At 40.5% G+C, this 11,606-nt stretch overlaps 1 protein-coding gene across 1 annotated transcript; it reads right to left on the bottom strand.

The window, feature by feature from the left end:
* Window positions 1-1,104: 1,104 nt before the first annotated feature.
* LOC105040392 (elongation factor 2) lies at window positions 1,105-8,428 on the bottom strand. The gene is made up of 3 exons (XM_010916900.4): window positions 8,299-8,428; window positions 5,033-5,167; window positions 1,105-3,790 (listed from the first exon to the last, which is right to left on the bottom strand). Exons 2-3 carry the CDS (start codon window positions 5,121-5,123, stop codon window positions 1,350-1,352), a joined length of 2,532 nt encoding a protein of 843 aa, XP_010915202.1. The 5' UTR covers window positions 5,124-5,167; window positions 8,299-8,428; the 3' UTR covers window positions 1,105-1,349.
* Window positions 8,429-11,606: the final 3,178 nt, after the last annotated feature.

Here is an 11,606-nt window from a genome sequence, read left to right on the forward strand (position 1 = left end):
GTCAAGTGATGACGACTCTTTTACTCAAAAAAAAAAAAAAGGTGATGATGGGTCCGAGAGAAGATGTGAGAAATCCTTTCCAGCCATATCCCCAAACATGTAGTCATCATCAAATATCCGTCAGCTCTAGTTCTTCTTGGCACCCTCTTCTCCCTCCAAGTGGTCTACAAGGATCGAGCCGAGCCTGGAGTGACCTGAATTCTGAACCTTTGCTCGAAGAACTGCCATATGGATGCTGCGGAACTGCCATAATAGAGGAACAACTGGTTTGTAATTCAAGATGGCTGTTGAAAAGAATATGGTCGCAACCACCTCCCTGTTCTCCAGTGTGAAAAGCGCTGATCGTCAATCAAATAAAGGCTTTCAAAGGGCCTTTTACTTTCAATAAACATATGGGGAAGTGGCCAAGTAGACTTCCATGCTTGAGGAACCGCTAGGAGCTACTACGCAAGCACACACCCCTGAGTCCCATTTCCCCGGTGCCTATCTACTCTACAGGAGGCGAATGCAAGCATTAATAGGTCATACTGAATAATGTGGGAAAGTGATGAAAAAAATACAAAATACGATCCAATAGCCGATGGATAGGATAGCATCGGCATCAGCCCGAAGCTTCAAAAAAGCTAGGGTGGCACGAAGAAAAAAGTTTCCACAATGCGGAAACATATTACTTGATGCAGAATCTGCAAAAATATAAGATCGGATTGAAAATTTACGATCAATAAAAGAAATATGAACGCTGGCTAGACATTTCATCTTGTTTTGTATAAAGGACATCCCTAGCATTTTGTCAAACTAATCAGACGCGCAGACATGGGTGCGATGAATAAAGCCCAGGTGAGTAATTCAACTGCAAAGGAGAAACCTTAATAGCATGTTTGACATGGAAGAAGATGACTCCTCTTCCAGCCTGGGCGCAAGTCCCATGGCGTGGGCATCATAATGCAGTAGCATTCAAGAATGACACCGGAAAATCCTCCAATGGAAAAAACATATTGCATTGCACCACATTCTGCCTCAGAAACGTGTGCCAGCAAACTAACCAATTCACAGATAATATGGCTGTTTCAAGCTTGATGCAACTCAGTTTTCACGTAAGCGGCATTGATGGAAAAATTTTCTTAACTTCAAACTGTCTCAATATCTTGACAGTGCCTTGCTTAGCAAAGATGTATAAAGCATCTCGACAACATACTTTGCCATTAGGAATTGTTCAAATAACACATCAGAAATTAATATCCAAGGACATGAAAAAACATGAAAGATAACAAATACAGGAACTACCTGCAAAAAGACTCTGGTAGGTGGGACAGATACGAGATAAGACTAGATGCATAACTCGTAATAACTTAGAGCTTGTCTTCATATTCAGATAATGGGGTCATCTGATCCTTCAAGCCTTTCCTCTTGCGGATGTCGCTCACAAGCTGTGCTGCTTGAGTACCAGGCTCCAATGGGTCCGAAGACATCATGTCCCAGTGGTCAAACACACACTGGGGGAAAGCCTGACCAGATGTGGCAGCCCTCAGAGTGCCCGAGAACCCAAAAGACTCGATGACTGGGAGGTAAGCCTTGATGTTGTAAAGGGGAGTACCTGGCCTTTGTAGCTCTTCAAAGACATGGCCTCGCTTCTGGTTGAGAACACCATAAATGCCTCCAAGTGCCTGCTCAGGAGCCTGAATCTCTACCAGGTAAACTGGTTCCAACAGCCGTGGTTTGGCTGTCAACTGAGATGCATATATGACCCTTCTAGCAGTTGGAATGATCTGACCACCACCTCTGTGAATAGCATCAGCATGCAGAACCACATCGCATACTTCAAAGCATATTCCACGCATGTTTTCTTCAGCCATTGCTCCTTCCTTTGACGCCCACTGGAACCCAGCCACAACAGAGTCCTTAATTTCATTAAGGTACTGAACTCCCTTACACATATCAACGACCATGTTAGGACCAGTGGTCTCGGGCCCAAAGCACCAGATCTTCTTAGCAAGATCCTTGTCCCAACCAAACTCCTCAGACAGAATCTTTGCACGTACTTTTGGATCATCTCGTGGGCCAATGCGCCCTTCATCAATGGCCTCAGCAAGCCCATCTTCCATGGGTCGTGCTTCCATGTAGAGACGATTGTGCTTGTTTGGTGACTTGCTCATCACAGTCCGGCAAGATTTCTCCAGGACAGTTTCACGGAAAGAGACCACGGGATCAGAGACTACAATCTCTGCACCTCCCATGAAATCCTCCTGCAAATCTTTCAAACAAATCTCAAGGTGGAGCTCCCCAGCTCCTGCAATGATGTGCTCACCAGATTCTTCTATTGTACAGACCACCATAGGATCTGATTTGGCCAGACGTTTTAAACCTTCCACAAGCTTGGGAAGGTCAGATGCAATCTTGCATTGAACTGCTACGCGTACAACAGGAGAAACAGAAAATTTCATAGCTCTTATCGGATGGGCATCGGCTTCCTTCTCATTTGTAAGAGTTGCATTCTTGGTGATGAATTGATCTAACCCAACCATGGCAACTGTGTTTCCACAAGGCACATCCTCTACAGACTCTTGTCTCTTACCCATCCAGATAACAGTTCTTTGCACGCTCTTCACATACAAGTCTTTTTTCTGACCTGGGACATAGTTTGGTCCCATGATCCGAACCTTCATACCTGTAGAGACCCTTCCAGAGAAAACCCGACCAAATGCAAAGAATCTACCCTTATCAGAAGCGGGAATCATCTTTGAAACATATAGCATAAGAGGGCCTTCTGGGTCACAATTTCTGATAGCATTTGCATATACATCATCTAGTGGGCCCTCATATAAGTTCTCCACACGGTACTTCTGTGCCTTGGAAGGAGATGGAAGGTGGAAGATCATCATTTCAAGGAGGGCACTGCTTGCAGGCAGCCAGGTCTGCATGACACGCTTCATCAAAGCCTTGCCCATAAGTTCCTTCTCGTCAGATTTCATGCTGACACCAAGTTTCTGCAGCATCGGCCATAATTTGTCTTTCTGATCATTCATGCAAGTTCTGATAATTTGTTTGATTGGTTCATAACAAAATTGTACAAAGCCACGCTTACAAGTAGGAGAACCTGTGTTCTTGTTGGTCCACTTCTTGGTTGCTGGGTCGAAGTAATTCTCACCCCAAAGTCTTTCCATCATCTTGGCCTCATCAACTCCAAATTTGGCAGCATACATTTTGGCAAAGTTGGTGAGAGTGAAAGCCCAACCATGCAACCCAGCTGAGAAAGCAACAGTCCCTTTCTCTGGATAGACTTGGACATCACCAAGAAGTGGATCTTCGTAGGTTGCCATAATAACATTTGCATTCTCAATGACACGCTGAAAGGTCTGATAGGCTTCCTCCCCATCAACCTGAAGCTCTAAGAAACATCTATCCATCTTGTTAACAGTCAAGACAGGTCTGATTCTTTCTCCAAGCGCTTGTCGAAGAACAGTTTCGGTCTGGACACAAACACCCTCCACACAGTCAACGACGACTAATGCACCATCAGTAATACGGAGAGCAGCAGTGACCTCAGAAGAGAAGTCAACATGCCCAGGTGAATCAATGAGATTGATGAGATACTCATTGCCATTCCTCTCACCCTTATAGTTCTTCAAAGACTCATCACTCATCTCATAGTAAAGAGAGATCCCTGTAGATTTGATCGTGATACCACGTTCTGCTTCATCCTGGCGGGTATCAGTCATCCTGACATCACCAGCAACTTCCTGGGCGATGATTCCAGCAGCCGCCACAAGAGAATCAGTGAGAGTAGACTTGCCTGTAGAACAACCCACAAGGAAAAGCTTTATTTTTCAACCATAGATAAAAATATATAATCGGATGGTCCAAAATATGAATTCTTTAACTAACACCAATTTTGAATCTTTACAAAAGCAACCATACAAAATCTTTGATTTAAAAAGCATTTATTGCATAAATTCTCATATATATTGTTGAACATCAGCTAATTAGCATGACACTGAAACATGCTACTTTAAAGCAATGTTGACAGAAGGAAAAAGAATCCACTTAACAATCCAAAATACCAGCATAAAATTGCAAAATGTCATTAGACTTGTAGAAATGCAAGAAAAAATTAATAATAGAGAACAAAGATGCCAGATTGTAATGGTACATTGGCTTTCCACATAATATTCTCATTAAATTATAATGTTACTCTCTAGTTATGTAAAACTAAACTAACAATGCACAAATAGATGCTCCTAGTAAAGCTAAAAAAACCCTTATGCCTAAACCCCAATTGAGCATCCTTCACATAATACCAATTTGAATTTTTTAACAATAAAATAACAATTGTTGATCGCAAAAAGTTCTTGTCATCTAATGATTTATATATTTCAATAAAGATTTGATGCAAACTGTCAATACATATTTTTCTTTTATCGATAAGAAATAAAAATGTTACAGAGGAGAAGAACCACAAGAAGTGGAAAGAAGCAAAAACTATGGTATGCATGGTCAATCCTTTCCAGCATATAAATCCTCAAGCAAATTATTTTTAAATTTGAACTAAGTTAATGCAAAGAATAGGTATCATCTCCTTGTTAGTTTCTTTTTGTTTTTGGAGTTAGGCTGGCTGTTTGTCTACAGTTGCACTCAATGGAGAAGCTCAGGTCTAGAAGAGTTTTTTTTTTCTCCGGCTGATGTTATGAGAACAAAAAAAAAAAAAAAAAACATTCCAAACAAAAGTGAGTTATTTAGCAGCACACACCAGCAATGTGATGTTATAATTGTGAGAAATCCAAATAAATTAAGTAGGCAAGAACCAGGACGCCAACAAGCTTACTGGTTAAGGGAAAAATAATAGATCTGAATCTCCACAAGTTCACAATATATCTTCATTGTCTTTCAATCGGACAGCATAAAGAAAGATCTATTGTGTCTTAATCATAGAATGATGAAGACCAGAAAAAGGAGGTGGGAATAATGATGGGGTAAGACAACCACAATTTTCAGTACACAGAGTCAACTAAAAGAGAAAGCCATTGATGACACATACCATGATCAACATGTGCTATGACAGACATGTTACGGATGTTATGCTTCATGTCCATAATCCTACGGAGCTCTTCAACTGTGAACTTCACCATCTTGCCTGCTCTGAAGATTCAACAAAAGATGCTCAGGTATGTTCCTGTGAATCATTTGTTTTTCAAAAAAAAAAAAAAAGGGAGCCATATTAGCAAAGAAAAAAAAATCAACATGATCAACTCATGAACATACCGATATAATAAAACAGTATCAAAATTGTAAGAAATAGAAAAGGATGGCAACATAATCTTTTCCAGCAGCTGTTCAGAATTCCGACTTCAAAAATGACAGAGGGAACAAAAAACATTCAATTATCAAGACATACGCACATCAAATGCTTCAAGTTATCTTGTTCGCTGAACCATGTATTAGATGACTTTATGAACTGCTCTAAAGAATATTCCCACCCTAATTAGAACAAAATCTACAGTGTCCAGTCATGATAAAAAGCCAGCAGAAAAAAGAAACTCAAAAAGTTCTACCATTTTTTTATTCTTGAACAATGTAACAGCACTAGAACATAAAAAAGCAAAGCTAGGTTCTATTTACCCTTTCTACATGCAGGAAGCTCCCAGGCACCTGCTTAGGTCCTAGGCAGCCTGATAAGACACTAGAAACATATGGCAGATGTCTAACCTACATATACAAGTAAGTAAGTGGGTGCCTTGGTCACTTAACCAAATATTAGAACACTAATAAATCATTTGAAGAAAGGTTTGGTTTAGAATACACAAGGGGGCATGAATTTCCCTCTTGTACTCACATTCAAGCAAAGAGGGAACTAAAGCAAAAGACTTTGGCAAATGCTGGTGCACGCAAAGGTACATAGAGATACAGACTGCAGAATGCAGCAAAAGCATTGGTCCTTTTCACCTCTCATGATCTACATTATTTGGCTTGGCAGCAATGTTAGCCACAGTCTCAGCTTCTATGATTAAAACAAAAAAGAGAAGAAGACAGGAGAAGGACAAGAAATAACAAAGAGAAAAAGAGAAGGAGAAAAAAAATAAGCAAAGCAAATGAATAACAAGAGGAAGAAGAAATTAATGATTAGCAATTATTAAGTGTTGCATAAACAATGCCTAAGTTCTAAAGGCCACTCCAGCCACCTGCTTAGCACTCAATGATCTCTATAACACTTGGATGGAATGACTCCCAAACAAAATCTTCAGTATGATAGTTATAAATTCCTTCAAATCTCATTAAATTGTTAAACAATAAAAGCAGATGTTATATTGGACACAAGCAGTCCGTAAGAGAATAAAAAATGGAGATAATGACAAGCAAATAACAACAAGACAACCCCTTCCAGACTCTATCAATAATGAAGCAAATCAGGCAATCTTCAACCCTTGTTAAACTAGTACAAAACAAGTAGTCAGTAGCAGGCAGGAATACCATGTTTGAGATGGTAAAGTGGGAACTGCTAAAGAAAAGGAGGGGAGAGTGATATGACCACCTAACAGGCATCAGGAATACCAAATCAAACAGAAGAAAGAGGTATTTAAGCATGTAGACAAATAGGCCAAAGAGTTATGCATTTTTTCAACTATGATCATCCTTTGTCTAAATCTTTCTTATGCTGAACAAATTGCAGCAGAAAAGACTCATCTTTTCACCTTTGGACATTTGTAGTAGAATCTCAAACAACACAAAAAACAGTTATCAACAAACATGCCAGGAAACGAACTGCAGGTCATAAGACAGAATAGAAACAGAAAATACTTGTTACAACAAAGTTGTCTGATGTTTACAGCACCATCAAGAGAATCTATAAGGAACTTAACTACCTGTTTGAACAGGAAGAACTCACTCTATGGATAAAGATAGGTAGAACACTTAACAATAACTGCAACCTTTTATAGGACCCCAATATTGTGGAGATTTCCATGCATAAATGTTATTGCATAAAATTTGGACCCAACTAAACCAAACCAAATAACATTATAACAAATTCAACAATATTTCATGTGCACATATATCGCATATATAGCCAAAACTTGGACAGATGGCAAGCACTTGTAATCTTATAGAAATACAAAGACTGCAAATGCAGATCTTGTGGTCATGATCCTAGCAGTGTCAAGGTAATTTAACAATGAAATTGCTTCCCAAGCTCTACGAGGCAAATGTCAGGAAAAAGCTCTGAAGAGAATTGTTAAAACAAGTAAGAAGCAACACGATTGAAATTGAACCAGAATCGAACACTCTTTACCGCACTGCCCACAGGTAGGGAGAGATCTAAAACTAGAAAAGCATGGATGCTAAAATAATATGATCAATAGGAAAATCTCTACAGCATTTAATCTTAGTATAGGAAGCTCCACATTTCAAACAACCTACAAAACTACAACCTTTCTCAAGAAACTGCAATGGGCTCTTCATGATAAAATAATTAAACATGGACCAAATGCAACTTCATAGCTGAACTTAATGGTCAGCTGCCAAAACTATGCCAGATACTCTTAAAAACATAGTATGCATGAAACCAAAAAGATCTCATCTAATTCCTGTTTCCTTCCGTCAGATGCTCATGCAAACCTAATCCAACCTAGCATTAGAACTCACAAAAAGGCAGCCCAGTGCACTAGGCTCCTACCACTGTGGGGTCTGGGGAGATTCGCACATGTTCACAGCCTTACCCCCAGAGTAGCTGGTTCCATGTTTCGAAAATGTGACCTCCAGGCTGGAGAAACTTTCCTGCTGCCTAGGCTCACCCCTCTTACTGTTAGAACTCACCATAGATCCAAATAAACCCTCGCAGCCCAAAATCCCCAGTTAAATAACAAATGTAACTATAACAATTCAATAACAAATATAACCATATACCATAAGTTAAGTAAAGAACACATATCCAGAAAAGATAACACAAATAAATCCAGCCAATCTAAACGTACAAGTAGAAAAAGTAATTAGCTGAACTTTATGCAATGAATTCATGGGTCTAACAGCAACAAAACCAAATCCAGATCCACAGTTACATGCTAAATTTCCAATCCATCAGTATATCAAAAGGTATATTACAGCCAAAGAGAACATCTTTGAGCCGCAGATAAATCCTATACAAACAATCCATATTGATCGATCTTAATTTATTATTACAAGAGAACCCAAAAAAATCCCTGAAAACACGAGAAATTGAATCCAGATCACAAAACATGTGATTTTAAAAACAATCTTCAATAAAATTAAAACGTCAAGTGGAAATCAAGGGAGGGCCGTCTAGGATTTTACCACCGGACCAAGAAAGCACAGCCGCAACCTCAGAAGCGATGGCCCTAAAACCCTCGTTCCCTCTCGCTGGAGAATATATATAGGTCTCGAGCGCCTTTGGTTATAGAGTTTTATTTTATCTGCCTGTTCGGATGCACCGCGGAACACGTTTTGTGTAAACTGGTACGTCGGTCCTCCCGTTGATCTTCATGCGTCAGATCTAAGCAAATTGTTTTGTCCGTCCAATTGCATTGGTGGATTCGGCGGCTCTGTTTTTACACGTGGATTACTCTGGGCGGTGGATCTCCCACCCCACGCTCTCCTTATTTAATATACCGCTGCAAAGACATTTAAAAAATTAATAATATTTTAAATATTATGCATAGGAATACAAATGATACGGGTTGATATAAAATTTTATCTCGAGATCGGATCAGCTGGAGTTGGACAATGACGACAGATCAGCGATAGCTGGACGGCGGCAGCAAGACCTACAAAAAAAAGTCCTTAATCGAAGTTGGCTCCACCGGAAACCTTTCATGCTCCAATCAAATTTCTATTCAACAAAAGAAGGAGCGAGCATTTTAAGAGAGAAGAGATCGCATATCTCGAAGATTCCTCTTTACACCTTTATTTATAGACAGAGGCTGAAAAGTCGTAAAAAAGGGAGTGGCTAATAGAGATCTTTTCATCTCCATTGAATATCCTCGAAAATTATACTGGGCTTCCTGATTTTTTAGATTTGATAAGTAATGTCACATTTTAGCATGTGGGCCCACCTCCATTAATAGCATGAATTGACAATCAGCTATTTTGAGAATGAAGGTCCTTCTTTTATTCCTGATTATTTCATATTTTAATGGAATGATGTGATGGAACCAGGACTGGGCCAAGCCTGATATGGCTTCACGTCTCCATATGCCTTACATCTTCAGCTAGGATGAAATTACCCTCCAACATAGCCCCCCTACTCTCGAGTCCAAGTTAGAATTGGGTTGGGCGAAAGGAGTATATCAAATCAAAACAATCGAAGACGTGGGGCGTATGCTTCTATTGCAATTGAAATGAAGTGTTCTCCTATTTTAGTTTGGTTACTGAGGTTCTTGAAGACCAGCTATTGTCTTTCACACAATGTCGGTCATCGATGTCCCATTTTGGAAGAATCTTTGGGCTTGAACTCATTTCCCGAGCAGTGGATATTTTTTTCTGACGTTGTTCACCAAAAGATGAAGGACCGTTGGAGGCACTGCTCACCGAAAAGTGAAGGGTCGCTCTTTGTTGGCATTGTTCGCTTAAGAGCGAAGGGTCGTTCTTCGTTGGCACTATTCGCTTAAGAGCGAAAGGTCATTCTTCATTGACGCTGTTCGCTTGAGAGCGAAGGGCCAAGGTCTTCATTGGCTCTGCTTGCTTAAGAGAGGGGCCATTGGTACTGTTCGCTGAAGAGCGAAGGGTCATTCTTCGTTAGCGCTATTTGCTTAAGAGCGAAGGGTCAAGATCTTCGTCGGCTCTGTTCGCTTAAGAGCGATGGGCCATTGGCACTATTCACTGAAGAATGAAGAGTTATTTTTCGTTGGCGCTGTTCGCTGAAGAATGAAGGGCCATTGGCGCTGTTCACTGACAAGCGAAGGGTCAAGGTCTTCGTCGATGATGTTCACTTGATAACAAAGGGCTATTTTTTGGTGCTATTCGTTGAAGAGCGAAGGGCCGTTGGGAAGAGGTGTTGTTCACCATAAGATGAAGGGCTGTTGGAGGTGCTATTCACCAAGGTGAAGGGCCGTTGGAGTCTTTACTAGTTAACTCCTGCTTCTTAGTCATCGAGATTTTGAGTTATGGATCTACACATAAAAAATGAGAGAACTCGTCGGACCGACTCCCGTTTTGGTCGGTTCGCTTCGCCTTGGCTTTCTCAGATCAGCTTTGGGCTTCATCAAACTTTGCTTTGGCTTTGATCCTTCCTCTTGGTTGTTGGTCTTTTGCTCGATAGCCAAACCTTAATTTGCTCAGATTGATTTTCTGAGGACCTTTGGCCTTTTGATGGTATTGATCTTTTGAGGCTGATCGTCTAATGACCTAAGCCTCAAGCTATCTTCATCTCAGCTGGATCCTCATCTCATATTTGGGTTGGATCTTTACTATGGCCTTGCTTCAGCTTTGGTGCTTAAGATTTTGTTGTTTTGCAAGAAAAAAATAAGATAATGGATAGAGGCTTGAGAGTCTATTACCATGAAAGTTATTTCTGTTTGAGAGCTTTTGGGCTTTGTTTGACTCCTTCCTATTATTTATCTCAGTTTGAATTGGAGCTTTGCCTCAGTTTGAGCTTATTTTTGCTTCAGATTGGCCTCATTCTGTGCTTCGGATCGACTTTGTTCTCGACTTCGGCTCGGCAAAGATCAGACTTCGGCTTAGCACTTCGGATCAGCTTTGATCCGACTTCGGATTGGCCTAATTCTGGGCTTCAGATTAGCTCAATTTTGACTTCGAATTGGCCTACATCTTTATCACAAATGAGTGTTGATCTGACCTCAAATGGATTGGATTTTTACCTCGAATTTGGCTTGACTTCACCTCGGATGGATTGGGCTTTTACCTCAGATTTGTTTTGACTTCACCTCGAATGGATTGGGTTTTTACCTCGGATTGGTCCGGACCTGACTTCAACTTGGCCTTGATTCTGACTTCAGCTAGGCCTTCATTTTAACTTCAACTTCGACCTCGATTTTGATGTCCTATGGTCCTTGGATCGATCTAGAGCTTGACCTCAGTTTGGTATGATCTCTACCTCAGATTTATATAATCTCATCTCAGATCTGCATGATCTTATCTTGGATCTACTTTGAGCTTGACCTTAGATGGGTCTTGAGTTTCACCTCAGATCTATTTTGACCTCACCTCATATCTGCTTTGACCTCACCACGGATCTGCATAATCTCACCTTGGATCTATTTTGACCTCAGCCTCAATCTTGATTTGGCTTCAGATTGGCTTCGAATGTGCTTGATTTTGACCTCGGATTGGTCTTATTTTCACCTTGGATTGGCTTGGAGCTTGATCTTAGTTTGGCCTGGATTTGGCTTTGGATTAACCTAGATTTGGCTTTGGGTTGGTCTGGATTTGAGCTTTCAATCGGTCTTAATTTGGGCTTCAAATTATCCTAGATTTGACTGCAGATTGACCTCCACCCGAGCTTTGGATCGATTATGCCGCTTGGGGCACCCTTGCTCATTTTTCAATCCCAGATCGAGATTTCCAATGTTGATCCAGGCTTAACTAGGCTCAAAATGAAGACTATCTCATTTAAAGCTTTTGGGCTTGTAGTGGCTTGACCTGAA

Source organism: Elaeis guineensis, chromosome 2, assembly GCF_000442705.2.
Source record: "Elaeis guineensis isolate ETL-2024a chromosome 2, EG11, whole genome shotgun sequence".
Taxonomy (NCBI): Eukaryota; Viridiplantae; Streptophyta; class Magnoliopsida; order Arecales; family Arecaceae; genus Elaeis; species Elaeis guineensis.